General features: G+C 61.4%; 2 protein-coding genes and 1 non-coding gene across 4 annotated transcripts; all 3 read left to right on the top strand.

Annotated features, from left to right (window-relative positions):
• Positions 1-1,987: 1,987 nt before the first annotated feature.
• ATN1 (atrophin 1) lies at positions 1,988-12,172 on the top strand. 2 transcript variants are annotated; one of them, XM_075552114.1, is made up of 10 exons: positions 1,988-2,144; positions 5,583-5,781; positions 5,922-6,059; positions 6,203-6,316; positions 6,920-8,874; positions 9,073-9,295; positions 9,670-10,366; positions 10,849-10,992; positions 11,328-11,508; positions 11,644-12,172. In XM_075552114.1, exons 2-10 carry the CDS (start codon positions 5,755-5,757, stop codon positions 11,675-11,677), a joined length of 3,513 nt encoding a protein of 1,170 aa, XP_075408229.1. In that variant the 5' UTR covers positions 1,988-2,144; positions 5,583-5,754; the 3' UTR covers positions 11,678-12,172. The 2 variants fall into 2 exon arrangements, with proteins under 2 accessions (XP_075408229.1, XP_075408228.1); XM_075552113.1 differs by having other exon boundaries at positions 6,200-6,316.
• A 635-nt stretch (positions 12,173-12,807) lies between these two features.
• C6H12orf57 (chromosome 6 C12orf57 homolog) lies at positions 12,808-14,254 on the top strand. Its single transcript, XM_075552112.1, has 3 exons — positions 12,808-13,291; positions 13,535-13,711; positions 14,050-14,254. The coding sequence occupies exons 1-3, from the start codon at positions 13,246-13,248 to the stop codon at positions 14,199-14,201; spliced, it is 375 nt and encodes a 124-aa protein (XP_075408227.1). The 5' UTR covers positions 12,808-13,245; the 3' UTR covers positions 14,202-14,254.
• Positions 12,951-13,011, top strand: LOC142452102 (U7 small nuclear RNA). Its single transcript, XR_012785158.1, has one exon. It is a non-coding gene; the product is annotated as a U7 small nuclear RNA (small nuclear RNA).
• Positions 14,255-15,709: the final 1,455 nt, after the last annotated feature.

Below are 15,709 nucleotides of genomic sequence, written 5' to 3'. Positions count from 1 at the left end.
GTCTGGGGAGCACCGGGAGAAGGCTGCAGGGGAGGGGTAAGGAAGGTGGGCAGGGAGGGGCCAGTGCTAACCAAATGGGAAGGGAGGGACTTTAGGGTGGTGATTCACTGCTAGGCCAAGGGAGCCTTCTGGTTCTGCATCCTACCCCATCCCCCAGAGCTCTTTAGAACCCACAGGCGAGCACCTGGGTCTGCTCAGACACAGGCCGGGCTTTGGCCCGGGGGAATAAGAGAGGGCAGCCACTGACCTGCTACAGAGCCAGCCTCCTCCCCTCCCAGAAGACGGGGGGTTCTGCCAGTTCAGGGCACCACCCCGGCCTCTGGCTGGCCTGACCCCACAAAATACTCCCCCAAATCTGGAGCAGTAAGGGCTCCTGATCCTTACTCCAGCTCCAGCTCTTCCTGTTTCCCAGCCTGCCTCCCTCCCTTCCTCTGGCCTTCCCAATCTCAGCTGCCAAAAATCACCCAGTGTCTTGGTGTCCTTTGTCCTGGAAAAAAGAGCTGCTTGGTGTGGGCCCAGGGAGGGAGCCCTGGGGCAGCGGCTGATGTGTCCTGGTGGGGTGCTGGCTTCCAGGCTGGAGATGGAAGTGGCTGGCTGCCCGGCAGCCTCAGGGACCGCGGGGAGCAGAAGAGGTGGGAGGAGGGTAGTGGTGCAGAGCGTGCTGTCTGTGGTGACTGTCTCCACCTTGGAATGGCTGGGGTCAGGGGACCAGTTGCCCACGGATTCGGCTCCACATCGAGCCTCATCTCAATTCTTTCCTTGTGGCCCAAGGCACTCTAATAGGTGGTGACTTTAAAGGGATTTGAGAGTGAACATGGAGAAGCCACCAGGCAGAAGGGTCCGAGGCTGGTCCCCAAAGCTTCCTATATCGATATCCCTGACCCACAGAGGACATGTCCTCTACCCTCAGCACTTCTTGTCATTTCCCCTATCAATGACCCTCCTTCTTATTGATACCAAGGGCCTCGTTTTGCCAATCTTCTGTGAGCGCCCCACGCCTTGCCTTACAATTCTATGTGCCCCGTCCTGCAACCCTCCATTCTCCGCACCCCCACTTCAGCGATCTCTCTGTCCTCTTGTCCTACGCACATCTTGGCTCTCTGGGAATAAGTGTCTGGCCCTGCCTCTCTCTCTTCTTAAGATCCCCTCTTCACACTGACATTTCCTCGGGACCTTTGCCTTTGGATTTATTACCTCATATTCTTCTCTCGCCTTCCTCAACACCAATCACTCCTAAACTATCTGCGAGAACCCATCCTTCCCATGATCCCAAACTTTCACCCCGTTTCTCTTTGGCGATGATAGCGATGGATGATAGCCCCCACACGCTTCCCGCGCCCCCTCGGGCCGACGTGGGCATGCCAAGCTCCTGGCATCTCTCCGCTTCCACGCACCCCATTGTCCCCCACCCCCGGAGCGCCATTTTCCCAATCTCTGTCAGCCGAACTCGCTTGCCCCAATCTCTACACCGTCACCCCCAAGCTCCACCCACTTCGCCCCAAACTTCTCCCACCTCCCCGCGGTCCGCCCTGGCCACGCACGGCCCCTCCGGCCAGCGCCCCCCGCGTCGGGCCCGCGGGCCCCCGCATTCCGCTACAGCGAGCCCCTCCCCGAGCCAGTCCCCGCCAACTCGCACGGCGCCTCCCCTCCCCTCCCCTCCCCTGCGCGCCGCGCGCCCCTCCCCCGCCCCCTCCCCCCTCCCCCCTCCCTCCCGCCGCCGCCGCCGCTTTCCTGGGCGACTCGCCGGACGCGCCGCCCAGCCGCCCGCAGCCCCGCGGCCTCGGCCGGGACCTTTTCGGGGGCGCTGCCGGCCTGGGGGGGCGAGGCGGGGCGGAAGGCGGCGCGCGGGCGGGGCGGGCTGCGCGGGGGCCGGCGGGCGCGGGGGCGAGCGGCGCGGCCGCGGCATTCCGGGCGGCGGGGAGGGGGCGGGCGGGCGAGCGGAGCGAGCGGAGGGAGCGGCTCCGGGGGCGGCGGGGCCGCGGGCTGAGGGGAAGGAGATGGGGGCCGCCCTTCGGGGGGGCCGAGGCCGCCGCCGTCGCCGTCGCGGCGGCGACTGAAGCCGGGCCGAGGAAGGGGGGCGGGGAGCGGCCGCCGCCGCCCCCCGGAAGCGCCCGAGCCCCGCCGCGGGCCCGGGCTCCAGCCAGGTAAGCGGGCTGGCCCCCGCCGCGGGCCGGGCCGTGCCGGGCCGGGGGCGCGGGGCGCGGGGCGGGAGGACGATGGCCGGGCCGGGCCGGGCCTGGCGGCTAGGAAACGCCTCAGAGGCCGGGAGCCGGGCCCGGGCCCGGGTGCGTGGGGCTCGGGGGGAAGGGGTGTGGTGGCGCCGCGGGGGCTTGCGGCTGAGGGGCGGCGCGGGGCTTGGAGGGGTGACGTCTTTGTGGCTCCCTGGCCGCCGGCCGCCTCAGACCTTTTCCCCGTCCCCGGGGCGGGGGCGGGGCGGGGGCCTCCTCCACTGCGAGGGAGCCGGAGCGCGGCCCGGGCGCTCGGGAGGGCCCTCCTTCCTACCTGGAGCCGCGAGATCGCCTTTGTGCCAGCTGCACCCCTGGGGCGCTCCCTGGGGGCGGGGTGCCATTTTGTTGCCATAGCAGTGGTCCAGCGGGGTGTCCAATAGGTAGGGGTTCGGGAGCTTTCCTGGGCCCCGGGGCGCGGCTGTGCCCTTGGGGGGCAGCAGGGCTCCCGCTTCCTAGCACTTGGCCGTGCTCTAGAACAGGGGTTCCCAACCTTCTACTGCCGCGACCCTCTCCAGGTACAGTTCCTCACGTGGTGGTGACCCCCCCACCGTACAATTAGTTGCATTGCTGTCATTTTGCTACTGTTAAGAACCCGGCGACCCCTGTGAAAGGGTCGTTCGACCCCCCAAAAGGGCCCAGGCTCACAGGTTGAGGACCGCTGTTCTGGGTTTGCGGTGCTGCGTGGGTGAGAGGTCCCCAGAGGGCACCCCCTTCCATCCAGCAGTCTGTTGGAGATGGTACACGATTACTTTGAGGGCCAGCTCCCTCCCCCAGCATGGTGGGAAGATGGAAATGTTCCCTTTCTGCGGTTCTTTCTGACCTCTACCTCCCTTACTATCAAGGACCTTTGCTGTTTGTTTTTTCTCTTCATTTCTGTACTGAAACTCTTTTTCTCAAATTTGAATTCTTCCTTGATTTTCCCTAATATCCCTTTTCCCTCTTTCCCAAACTATCTTCACAGTGACCCTTTCCTCAGCTAACCTGCCTTCTATTTCTGACCTTGTAGGAATGCCTGGGCTCTCCCAGGTGAGGGTGGCCCCGGGGAGAAGGCCAGGGCCCAGCCTGGTATAATGGAAATACCCTGGAATGGGAACCTAGTCTGGTCTCCTGTCTCTGTGACCTTGGCCAAGTCGTTTTCAGCTTCTGCACAGAGAGGCTTGTACACTAGGTGATCTCCGGCTTTATCTGCTGGTCTGGGCTGCACTGTTATCTAGGAGATACTTTGGACTGGTTTGCTTGTCAGGCAGGTCTGGAATGAGGAGGGCTGGGTCAGTGATCCTGAAATGCACCCAGCAAGCCTTGTCACTTGATTGTATTTCTTTTCATAGCCTTTCCAATTAAACCAAAACAAAACACAACACAAACCAGTAGTGTTTTTTTTCCCCCAAGTGGATCAGCAGGCCTTTTTCTGGGTAGACGCAAACTTAATTTTCCTTGTTCTGTTTCTCACAACCCTTTTGCAGTTTCCCAGTCCAGGCGACCATTTTCCCTTTGGAGGCGAATGTGGTTAGTGTGTTGCGAGGCACCTAGTGCTCTATAAATGTTAGTTAAAGTGACTGGCTGCCCTGGCGAGGAGTATAGTCCGACTCGTTGGTTCCAGAAACAAGTTCCAGCTTCAGAAACATCACGCGATCCAACCGGAGCCTGAGTTCTCTCTCCCCATCTACCTACCTTTCTGTGACTGCTTGCTTCTCTCCTTCTCGGTCACTTTCGCTAATTTTATCAGACTCCAACTGTTTCAGAAAAGCTGAGTGGCAGGGATTGCCCTGTTCTTCAGGTACCTTCCTGTGTTTCTCGTGACTTTCTGATCCCGACTGGGTCGGTGAACCGGTTGTGATTGGAGGAAAGATGGGCACCCAGCTCAAGCGGCTGACAAAGATTATGGCCACTCACAGTCATCTTTGTTGGGCTTTTGCTTCGTTTTTCCCCCCTTGTGTTAGATGGGGGCCTGTCCTTTGCATTTTGGGTGTTGACAGTATTTTCAAAGTAGTGTACATAACTACTCAGACATGTGGCAGTGGTTATAGTTGACCGAGACAGGAAAAATAATAAAGTTCCACTAGGTAGGTAGAGTATCATTTGAAAATTCAGAAGACCTAGGGCGTTAGACCAGCTATTCTGTGATTCCAAGTAAATTGTTGTAAAGTTTCTGGGAAGGTTATGTTCACCCCGTGCCTGTTGACTTCAGAAGTGGACCTGAATAAGCAATCTTTTCAGTCTCCCTTGGGAAAAGATGCTGTACAAAGGAGAGATGCCATTTACCTAGCCAGCCCTCCTACCTCAGAGTAGATGCAGAAGCCTCCTTGGCTCCCGTTGAGGTAGGCAGCACTTAACTCAAGACTTCCTACTGTAGTGGGTTCAAAGGTCAATAACACGAAAGAACACCTGTAGATACATGGCATTTGTGGAGGATGTTCAAAGGAGAAATCAGCAAGAAATTGCTTCCAAAAGATTACAAACACGCGCAAATGAAGAGTTGGACACTCACTCACTCACTCTGTAATTTGGAGATAGCTCTGTCTGGTTTGAGGATGAATAGGCCTGGGCTTCCTTTGTCCTGTCCCGTGGAGCATTTCAGGGTCCCTCCCGTCTGATGTGGAAGAAAAATTTCCGATCTCGGGAACTGCTCTAGGCCTTCTGAGACTTCTCCCTCCTAGCTTCTGAAGACAAATACAGCAAACTAAAAGAGTGAACATGGGCTGTGAGGTCAGAAATGTGACCTCTGTCACCATGGGAAGCTGGGCGAGACTCATTCCTTAAGCCTCAGTTTCCTCCTCTAGACAGGGGGAATAATGAGAATACCAATTTCTCCGGGTTAGTTAAGTTAAATGAAGTTTTGTGTACTCAGTAAACTAGTACTCCAGCTTCACTGCTTTCTACTTCCGGTGTAAAGAAAGCTCTGTGGGGTTTGCGTGCATACACATCTTCCTGAGGGATCATCAAGGGTAGAACAGCATGATCCTTTGGATCGGAGCTCATAGTACTTCCTGAGTTTCCTGCCTTCCCCAGAGAAAAGAGTAGCTTCTCTCTCCTTAAGGAGCCCTGGTGGTACCATAGGGTTAAGTGCAGGACTGCTAACTTCAGGATTATCATTCCAACCCCTCCCCTCCCCCCCCCAGGAGAAAGATAAGGCTGTCTACTCCCTCAAAGATTTACCCTAGCTCTCAGAAACCCTATGAAAGGGCTCTTAGGAGTTTGGATTGACTCGCTGGAGGTGGGCTGGTTGGATTTCTTGTTCACTTGTAGATAAACTGAGGTAGTCCCCGGGCAAGGCAGCCAGTCCTTTGGGAAGCACAATAGTATTGCCTTCAGACCCAGCTAGCCAATTTAGTGACCCTGATGGTCTCCTTCTAGAGCCTCACTCACTGGAGGGAGATCCGGCAAGATCCAGGGGCCTACACTGGAAACTTGGCAAGGCTGCTTCCTACTTCCCAAGCCACAGCTGTGGGGAACTTGAGGTGAAGCAGAGACGTTTCTGTATTCAGCTGCCCAGGCAGAGGAGAATGGGGTCTCCACAGCCTGAAGAATGAAGACACGACAGAATAAAGACTCAGTAAGTAACAGCTAAAGTGAGAGATGGTGAAGATGAGGGACAGGGAAGGGGTGGGACCTGACAAAAACACCAATACAGCCCATCACCAAAGTTGGGTTTGATGTAACACCAAATGAGAAATCGCTTGCCTCCTTCCTCAGATGTCAATGAGGAGTGGACGGAAGAAAGAGGCCCCTGGGCCCCGGGAAGAACTGAGATCGAGGGGTCGGGCCTCCCCTGGAGGGGTCAGCACGTCCAGTAGTGATGGCAAAGCCGAGAAGTCTAGGCAGTCAGCCAAGGTATTCTGTCTCGGGCCCTCCCACAGGATGCTTGGGTTGGACTGTGTGTGTGTATGTTCTGGGGGCACTTCCTGTCCGCCAGAGAAATTAGCCAGTAGAGGCTTGGGAGACTCCAGGTGTAAGACAAAGCTTCCCTCCAGCAGAAGGCCCGAGTAGAGGAAGCCTCCACTCCGAAGGTCAGCAAACAGAGCCGGAGTGAGGAGATCTCAGAGAGTGAAAGTGAGGAGACTAGTGCACCCAAGAAGACCAAGACGGAGGTAAGAAGCCTTTTCAGCTACGTGATCCTTCTTCTGAAAGTGTATTCTCCCAGACTGCCTCTCACTAGCAATTCCTACCATGGTCCACCTGGGATATGGGAGGAAAGCCCTGCCTCGGGTTTATTAAAGCAGCCATGTATCAGACAGATCCTTAGGGCTTGGGGGAGAGACTGCTAGCTGACTGGGCAGGACCAGAGGGGACTAGAGTTTGAGATGCCAGCACTCGCCCCACCTCAGGTCCTGGTTTGCAACTTAGGCTGGGGAGGTGGTGGTTCAGGGTAAGAAGTCTTGTTAGAAGGAACAAGTACATCATAGAAAGGAAATGTAGAAGTTGCCTTTTTAAGAACAAAGTGTTTTTAAGGTGGTTAATTAAAGGGATAAGAGATGAGATAGGAGATGGGGAAGACAGATGGGTTCCACTGTGGAAGTGGGGAGAGGTGTTTGGAGGAGGAGGAGGGCTCGGTAAGGCGGGAAACAAAGTTGGCTGCTAAGGAGCAGATGGCAAAGAGATGGACATTACAGTACAGACATGCTTGGAGGGGAAGAGGATTTTGTGCAAAGGAGACCCCGGATATGGGATGGGAAATGGCCCTTCTTCTGCAGCAGGAACTCCCTCGGCCACAGTCCCCCTCGGACCTGGACAGCTTAGATGGGCGGAGCCTCAACGACGATGGCAGCAGTGACCCTAGGGACATTGACCAGGACAACCGCAGCACCTCCCCCAGCATCTACAGCCCCGGAAGTGTGGAGAATGACTCCGACTCGTCCTCTGGCTTGTCCCAGGGCCCAGCCCGCCCCTACCACCCACCTCCACTCTTTCCTCCCTCCCCATCCCCAGCAGATGGCACCCCCCGACAGCCAGAGCCTAGCTTTGAGCCCCACCCTTCTGTGGCACCCACTGGGTATCATGCTCCCATGGAGCCCCCCGCATCTCGAATGTTCCAGGCGCCCCCTGGGGCCCCTCCTCACCCACCACTCTACCCTGCCGGAGCTGGTGGAGGAGTTTTGTCGGGACCTCCAATGGGTCCTAAGGGGGGAGGGGCAGCCTCTTCGGTAGGGGCCCCCAGTGGGGGTAAGCAACACCCTCCACCCACCACCCCCATTTCAATATCAAGCTCCGGGGCTGGTGGTGCTCCCCCAACAAAACCGCCTCCCACTCCAGTGGGCAGTGGGAGTGTACCCCCTGCTCCTCCACCAGCCACCTTCCCCCATGTGACACCAAATCTGCCCCCGCCACCTGCTCTGAGGCCGCTTAACAATGCATCAGCCTCTCCTCCTGGCCTAGGTGCCCAGCCGCTCCCTGGGCATCTGCCCTCCCCCCACGCCATGGGGCAGGGTATCGGTGGACCAGAGAAAGGCCCAACCTTGGCCCCTTCGCCCCACCCTCTGCCCCCCACTTCCTCTTCTGCCCCCGCTCCCCCTCTGAGGTATCCTTACTCCTCCCCTAATAACTCTGCAGCGGCCTCCTCTTCCAGTTCTCCCTCTGCCTCTGCCTCGCAGTACCCAGCTTCCCAGGCACTACCTAGCTACCCTCACGCCTTCCCTCCCCCAACAAGTCTCTCTGTCTCCAATCAGCCACCCAAATACACCCAGCCTTCTCTCCCAGCCCAGGCTGTGTGGAGCCAGGGTCCCCCACCCCCTCCTCCCTACAGCCGCCTCTTAGCCAACAGCAATGCGCATCCTGGCCCCTACCCTCCTTCCACTGGGGGCCAGTCCACTGCCCACCCACCAGCCCCAGCACACCACCACCACCACCAGCAGCAACAGCAGCAGCAACATCACGGCAGCTCTGGGCCCCCTCCACCTGGAGCATACCCCCACCCCATAGAGGGCAGTGGCTCTCACCATGCACACCCTTACGCCATGTCGCCCTCCCTGGGGTCTCTGAGGCCCTACCCACCGGGGCCCGCACACTTACCCCCACCCCACAGCCAGGTGTCCTACAGCCAAGCAGGCCCCACTGGCCCCCCATCTTCTTCCTCCTCTTCCAACTCTTCCTCTCAAGGGTCCTACCAATGTTCACACCCCTCTCCTAACCAGGGCCCCCAAGGCACCCCCTACCCTTTCCCACCGGTGCCTCCCGTCACCACCTCCTCAGCCACCCTCTCCACTGTCATTGCCACGGTGGCCTCTTCGCCAGCAAGCTACAAAACCGCTTCCCCTCCCGGCCCCCCACCATATGGAAAGAGAGCCCCATCCCCCGGGGCCTACAAGACAGCCACCCCACCTGGATATAAGCCGGGGTCACCGCCCCTGTTCCGAACGGGGACCCCACCAGGCTACCGAGGCGCCTCACCCCCCGCTGGCCCAGGGACCTTCAAGCCTGGCTCGCCCACAGTGGGGCCTGGGCCACTACCACCAGCGGGGCCCTCAAGCATGGCCTCCCTGCCACCGCCGCCTGCAGCCCCGGCCTCAGGGCCCCCCCTAAGCGCCACACAGATCAAACAGGAGCCGGCGGAGGAGTACGAGCCCCCGGAGAGCCCGGTGCCGCCGGCCCGCAGCCCCTCGCCCCCTCCCAAGGTGGTGGACGTGCCCAGCCATGCCAGTCAGTCTGCCAGGTGAGCGCCCTGGGCTGGGGGGAGGGGGCCCTGCCCTTCACGTGCTTCGGGGAGCGTTGGCGCCCAAGCCCAGCCCTCGAGGGCCTGACTGGAAACTGGTTTGTGGGGTGGGGGCGGCCCGGGGCTCGCGGAGGTTGGGTCGCCGCGGGGCCGCCCGGGCAGCGCTCCAGGGCTGAGCGCGCGCCGCCGCTGCCGCAGGTTCAACAAGCACCTGGACCGCGGCTTCAACTCGTGCGCGCGCAGCGACCTGTACTTCGTGCCGCTGGAGGGCTCCAAGCTGGCCAAGAAGCGGGCCGACCTGGTGGAGAAAGTGCGGCGCGAGGCGGAGCAGCGCGCGCGCGAGGAGAAGGAGCGGGAGCGCGAGCGCGAACGCGAGAAGGAGCGCGAGCGCGAGAAGGAGCGCGAGCTGGAGCGCAGCGTGGTGAGTGCGTCACCAGGCGCGTCACGTGCCGCCCCCGACGCCGCTCCGCCCGGCCCCGACGCCGCTCCGCCAGGCCCCGCCCCCGACGCCGCTCCGTCAGGCCCCGCCCCCGACGCCGCTCCGTCAGGCCCCGCCCCGCCCCCCGCGCTGCGCAGCGGGCTCCAGCCGGTGGGGGCGCTGGCACCGCCGCCTGTGGCGCGGCCGGAAAGGTTTCCCGGGGTAGGCCAGAGTCCGGTGGGACTACCAGAAAGGTCGACGTCTACGGGGGCAGGGCAAGCAAACAGACCATCCCCAAAACTCTACCCGCAGACTAGGCAGGCGGAGCCAGGCGTCCTGGCACGGTTCTTGATTCCCTCTCTCCGTCTGCCCCGCAGAAGTTGGCTCAGGAGGGCCGCGCTCCAGTGGAGTGCCCATCTCTGGGCCCGGTGCCCCATCGCCCTCCATTTGAGCCCGGCAGTGCTGTGGCTACAGTGCCCCCCTACCTGGGCCCGGACACTCCAGCCCTGCGTACGCTCAGCGAATATGCCCGGCCCCACGTCATGTCGCCTGGCAACCGCAACCACCCGTTCTACGTGCCCCTGGGCGCAGTGGACCCAGGGCTCCTGGGTTACAACGTCCCAGCTCTGTACAGCAGTGACCCAGCCGCCCGGGAGAGGGAGCGGGAAGCCCGGGAGCGAGACCTCCGAGACCGCCTCAAGCCTGGCTTCGAAGTGAAGCCCAGTGAGCTGGAGCCCCTGCACGGCGTCCCCGGGCCAGGCCTTGATCCCTTCCCCCGACACGGGGGGCTGGCCCTGCAGCCGGGCCCGCCAGGCCTGCACCCTTTCCCTTTCCATCCCAGCCTGGGGCCCCTAGAGAGAGAGAGGCTGGCACTGGCCGCTGGGCCAGCCCTGCGGCCCGACATGTCATATGCTGAGCGGCTGGCAGCTGAGAGGCAGCACGCAGAAAGGGTGGCAGCGCTGGGCAATGACCCACTGGCCCGGCTGCAGATGCTCAACGTGACCCCCCACCACCACCAGCACTCCCACATCCACTCGCACCTGCACCTGCACCAGCAGGATGCTATCCATGCAGGTAAGACACCCTCTTACTTCCCTGACTTGGCCCGTTGGACCAACCGCCTTACGTCTCACAAGTGACTAGCCTGGCATGAGCCTCTTTCCCGTGATTGCTGCCTCCACTGTCCCCACAGCCTCTCTCCTCATGCTCTGCAGCCGCAGGCCCTGGATGCCCCACCGGTCACTGCTTCTCTTTGTCTGGCATCCCCCGATTGAGGCTCACGTTGGGGGAACCACCTTGCCGCCTTTATAGCCCCTTGCTCCCAAATCTACCTTCCCCATTCCCTGACTCCTTTGGTTTCAACTCCTGTGTCTGCCACAGTTTACATCCTCCATCATGTCTACCCCTGGGGTGGGGTCCCTAGTTCTCTCATTCTGCCCCCATTCTATTCGGATCCCCCTCTGTCGCATTGTCCGCTTCTCTTCCCAGGCTCCCTTCACCCAAATGAATAGGTTCCCAGACCTGCCTCTGGTGACACCTTCTTCTTTGCCCTCCAGCCTCTGCCTCGGTGCACCCTCTCATCGACCCCCTGGCTTCTGGGTCCCACCTTACTCGGATCCCCTACCCAGCCGGGACCCTCCCCAACCCCCTTCTTCCTCATCCTCTGCACGAGAACGAAGTTCTTCGTCACCAGCTCTTTGGTAAGGACGGCGCTCGAGGCCAGGGGAGCTCTCCTGAGGGAATGGACCAGAGCGACAGAAGGGAGGCATTTGGGGGGGTGGGACTGGCCCACGTGGGTATGGGAGGGAGGGAAAAGGAGGTGCCTAGAGGAGCTGTGAATGGGATGAGAGCTGAGGCCCTGTCTAGACTTCGGAAGGTATGCACCCGGACTCCACTGGTGACCGCCTGCAAGACTGGGGGTGTACCCTAACTTCTTAACTGTGGCTTCCTGTGTGAGGTGACTGGCTGCCCACTGGCCCATAGGAGGTACCCAGCACCCATCAGTCACGCACCCCCTTGCCTTTCCTGCCCCCAGCCGCCCCCTACCGGGATCTGCCGGCCTCCCTCTCTGCCCCGATGTCCGCGGCGCACCAGCTGCAGGCCATGCACGCGCAGTCGGCTGAGCTGCAGCGCCTGGCGCTGGAGCAGCAGCAGTGGCTGCATACCCATCACCCCCTGCACACTGTGCCGCTGCCCGCCCAGGAGGACTACTATAGGTATGGGTTTCTGGGGCCAGGAGTGGGTGGGGGCTGCAGGCCTCCCGGCTCTCCCCCCCCCCCATTGGTGCGAGGAGCCAGGTCAGGATGACTACCAGCTTAACTCAGTTCTGCCTCCCTCTCCCCTCTCCCCAGCCACCTGAAGAAGGAGAGCGACAAGCCGCTGTAGGTCCTGCCACCAAGAGCACCTGGACCTGGGAGGCACCCCTCCCGCACACCACAAGGAGTCCAGAGAGGACGCTGCTCAGTTGCAGGGTCTTGACAGCTGGCCAGTGGGGAGGAGGCAGACACAGACAGAAAGCCAAGGCTGGTGTGGGGAGGTGACGAGGGTGGGGCAGAAGCGCACAGTGTCTTGGACCCGGTCCCTTTTCCTCCTTGCCCCTCCGCTTTCTTCCTCCCCAAGCCCAGCCCTTGGTGGCCACCGACCCCTCCCCCACCCGTTGGTGTGGTTATTTCATCTGTTAGATGTGGCTGTTTTGCGTAGCATCGTGTGCCGCCCCCGCCCCACCGCCCCCAAATCCTTGTGTGCGCGCCCCCTGCGATGTATGCCCGGCCCCCTCTCCCACATTAATAATTTATATATATAAATATCTATATGATGCTCTTTAAAATACATCCCAACCAAAACCAAACAAGCAAAAACATCCTCACGACTCCCCAGGAAGATGGCTGCGACTCTTTCTTTGCGGGCTCTGGGGGTGGAGGTGGGGGTGGGCTTTGGTGCCGCAGTGCCCAGAGAGAGACCTGGAAACCTGTCAATGGGCTAGTGGGGGGGGGGTAGGGTTGGGTGGGAACTGGGCGGAGTCGGAGCCACCGGAGTGGGTTCCCTGTGGGACAGTGGGATCCGCCAGCTGGGAAGAGGAGGGCTCTATACTGTAGAGTTGGTCTTGGGCAGCCACAGGTGGGTCGCTGTGGGCCAGAATCCACTCGGCGGCAGTGGGGTTTGGCTTTGAAGGGCCCACCTGAGCCCTGGGAGGTGTGTCTGCCTCGCCACTGGGACAAGGTTCCGGAGTTCTGGCTGCTTGCCGCGGGGCACGACGTGGGGTAGGCAGTTTCAGGTGGGTCAGTGCCCTTCGGTCGGAGGGATGGGGGTGGCAATTTCAAAGGCCTCGCTGGGTGCTACGAGGCCATTTTAGGAGACGCCCAGAGCTGCGCTTGCTCCAGCTTGTCGGCCTGCAAATCACAATCTTCCTTCTTAAGACCTGAAGGAGGTGTGGCTTGCTGCTTTTCAGCCAATGAGCATAGCGCTCATTTGCATAAAAATCCTACCGTTCACAAACTCCAGAAAGGAAACGGCTTAGTTCCTTCGAACAGGTTTTTCTATTTTACCTTAGTGTGCACCGCTTATATGCCAACGGGGGTCTGAAGCCCTCCGCCCTCCGCTCACCCTTACCAATAGCGGTGTCCTAGGAGATGCCCTGTTCTCTCCGCGGCACTTCCGGCAGTGCTACAGCTCTTTTAGAATTTGTCTAGCAGGTTTTCTGGTCTTCCCGGAAAACCCCCCACACCAATCCAACAGCTGCTTAACAATAGACCAGTTGAGACGTTTTCCTTCCGTTCACGTCGCTCCCGAGGCTCCGTGCCTGCTTCCCGGCCGGTGCAGCCCCGGGGCTGTGCGACCTGGCTTCCGGTTGCTGCTGATGCTACTTCCCCTGCGCTTCCCCCCGGCGTCGGGCACGCTGTCGGGAGCCGGCCCTTGCCCGCGGCTTCGCTGCACGTGCCCCTGCTCTCGCCTCCATGGCGTCGGCCCAGCCCGCGGCGCTCAGCGCCGAGCAGGCCAAGGGTGAGGCGCCCTCTGCTCCCCGGGGGTGGGGGGGGTGGTATGGGCGCGCCGCCGCCGCCGTGGGGGGGGGGGAGACAGGGACGTGGGCGCAGTCGGAGGGGCGGGGAGCCCGCGCGCCGGTCCTCCCCCGCTGCCCGGTGCAGCGTGGGGAGGGTCCCGTCCGGAACGGGGGCGACGTCGTCGGGCTATGGTCCCCTAATCCCCTGTTCCCCCCCTCCTGCTGGGGCGCTGCCGGGGCGGCAGTGGTGCTGGCCGAGGTCATCCAGGCCTTCTCGGCCCCCGAGAACGCCGTGCGCCTGGACGAGGCGCGGGACAACGCGTGCAACGACATGGGCAAGATGCTGCAGCTGGTCCTGCCCGTGGCCACGCAGATCCAGCAGGAGGTCATCAAAGCCTATGGCTTCAGCTGCGACGGGGAAGGTGGGTCTCCCGCCGCGTGTCGTGCGCACGGCGCGTGCGCAGTCGGCCCTCGTTAATCACTGAGACCCGAGAGCAGGGCCCGGTCCCCGCGGAGCTGCACCCCAGCCGTGTTTCCTCCCCCATCCACGCCCGCCCACCCGTGCACACTGCCTTCCCCGGATTCTGGTGACTCGGCTGCTAACAGGGCTCTGCCTCCGGGGAGGGAGGGCCACGCTGCTTTGGGGTGCTCTGCAGCCGCCTTTCCCATCCGGATCCCAGCCACGCAGGAGGAGATAGGCCAGTGGCAGACAGCGTGCTCCCCAGGCTGTGGGTAACTGTCCGCTCCCTGCCTGTTGCAGGTGTCCTGAAGTTTGCCCGCCTGGTCAAGACCTACGAAGCCCAGGACCCTGAGATTGCCAGCCTGTCGGGCAAGCTGAAGGCCCTGTTCCTGCCACCCATGACGTTGCCGCCCCACGGGCCTGCTCCAGGGGGCAGCGTGGCTGCCAGCTGAGGGGCCACCCCGGGAGATAATAAACCTGCCTGTGAATCGGCCTTGACACCAGTCCTTGTGACCCCAGAAGCCCACCTCCTGTGCCTGGGTTCCCTCGTCTTTCTCCTGGATCCTCCAGTGCCCCTGCTCCAGGGAAGGCCTGGGGCCCCCCTCTTTCTCCCTCCCAAGGAATGGGGGCAGGAGGGGCAGGCTTGCTCGCGCCTCACCACTCACTGGGTGGTTGGGCCTGCCGGGCACTTCCTCTCTGGAGGACGGGTGTCCAGCCTGTGCACTTGGGTCCCCTATTTGCCAGGCTTCCGTGTGCCTGGGCTATTTCCTGGTCTCTGCCACTACCAGCCCTCCCCAGCACCTCCGTCAGGTGGAGCTCCAGGTGACTCCTCCCTTCCCCAGGGAAGGCGGCCCTGGACTGGCTGGCGAGGCTGGACAGGGAAGTGGGCTGCTGTGGGCGGTCTGTGCCTGGCCCCACCCCACCTGTCCCTCCTTCAGGGGCTTGTCCCTTCCCCACGGTACCATAGTCCCTGGCAGTGCCTAGCTAGAAGGAAGTAGCCGGATTCTTCCGAGCGCTGCTATTCACCTGGCCTGGTCAGGGCTCTGCCGTGCCCAGGCTCGGCCCCAGCCCCTGTGGCCCTCTGCCTGCGAGCCCCACTTTTCCTGGGAGATGCTGTCCCGTGGGTAAGTCCCCTGCCCCACTTGGCTTTGCCGGGCTCCTGCTAGGTTGGGAGGGGTTCCTGCTCATCCCTAGCAGGAATGGGGCGGAGGGGCCGTGTGACTGCCCCGGGCCATGTTTCCTGTTCTTACACACTCGGCCTCCCCAAGATGCACAGACCCCGCCCCACCCCCACCCTCCACGCTCATTCCTGCACCTCGGCGCCACCCCCACCCCCCCATGTTGTCTTAAATGACAGGCTGTATGCCTGCCCTCCCTCACATTCCCACCTCTAGCCTCTGCCCCCTCCTGTCTGCCTGAAGCCTGACACCTCACCTGAGCAGCACCCCCACTCACACCCTTTCTTCCCGCCCCCCAGTCCCCCACACTCTGGAGCTGCTGGCTTTTGTTCAGTTTCTTTCCGTTTCTCTTCACGCCCCCGTCCGTCATTCATTCACGAATGCACGTGAAGCATCTGTCTCGCAGTGCCGGGACCGTGTGGTACTGGGAGGCGGCACGTGCCCCAACCCCATGAGCAGCACAATTCCTCATCTTTATGCGTGTGGTGCAGACGCTGAAAAATAGCTTCCCGCGAGAGCCAGCGCCACGCGGGGCAGTAACGAGCTGGAGAAATCTGGGAGGGCTTCCCTGAAGTGGTGGCATTTGAGCTGTGGCCTGGATGGTGCGGGTCCTGGGGTAATCAAGAGCCAGACATCCCAGGCACAGGGCCTGGCAAGCAGTGGACCTAAAACCCAGGCAGCTGGTGGAGAGAGAGAGAGACAGGCAGGACCAGTGGGGGCAGGTTGGCCCTTGCTGGGAAACGGAGATTATATTATTGGGGGACACTGCTTAGAGACTGTTG

This window comes from Tenrec ecaudatus, chromosome 6, assembly GCF_050624435.1.
Source record: "Tenrec ecaudatus isolate mTenEca1 chromosome 6, mTenEca1.hap1, whole genome shotgun sequence".
Taxonomy (NCBI): domain Eukaryota; kingdom Metazoa; phylum Chordata; class Mammalia; order Afrosoricida; family Tenrecidae; genus Tenrec; species Tenrec ecaudatus.
The sequence above is the reverse complement of the archived record's forward strand: the minus strand, read 5'-3'. Positions and strand labels throughout refer to the sequence as shown.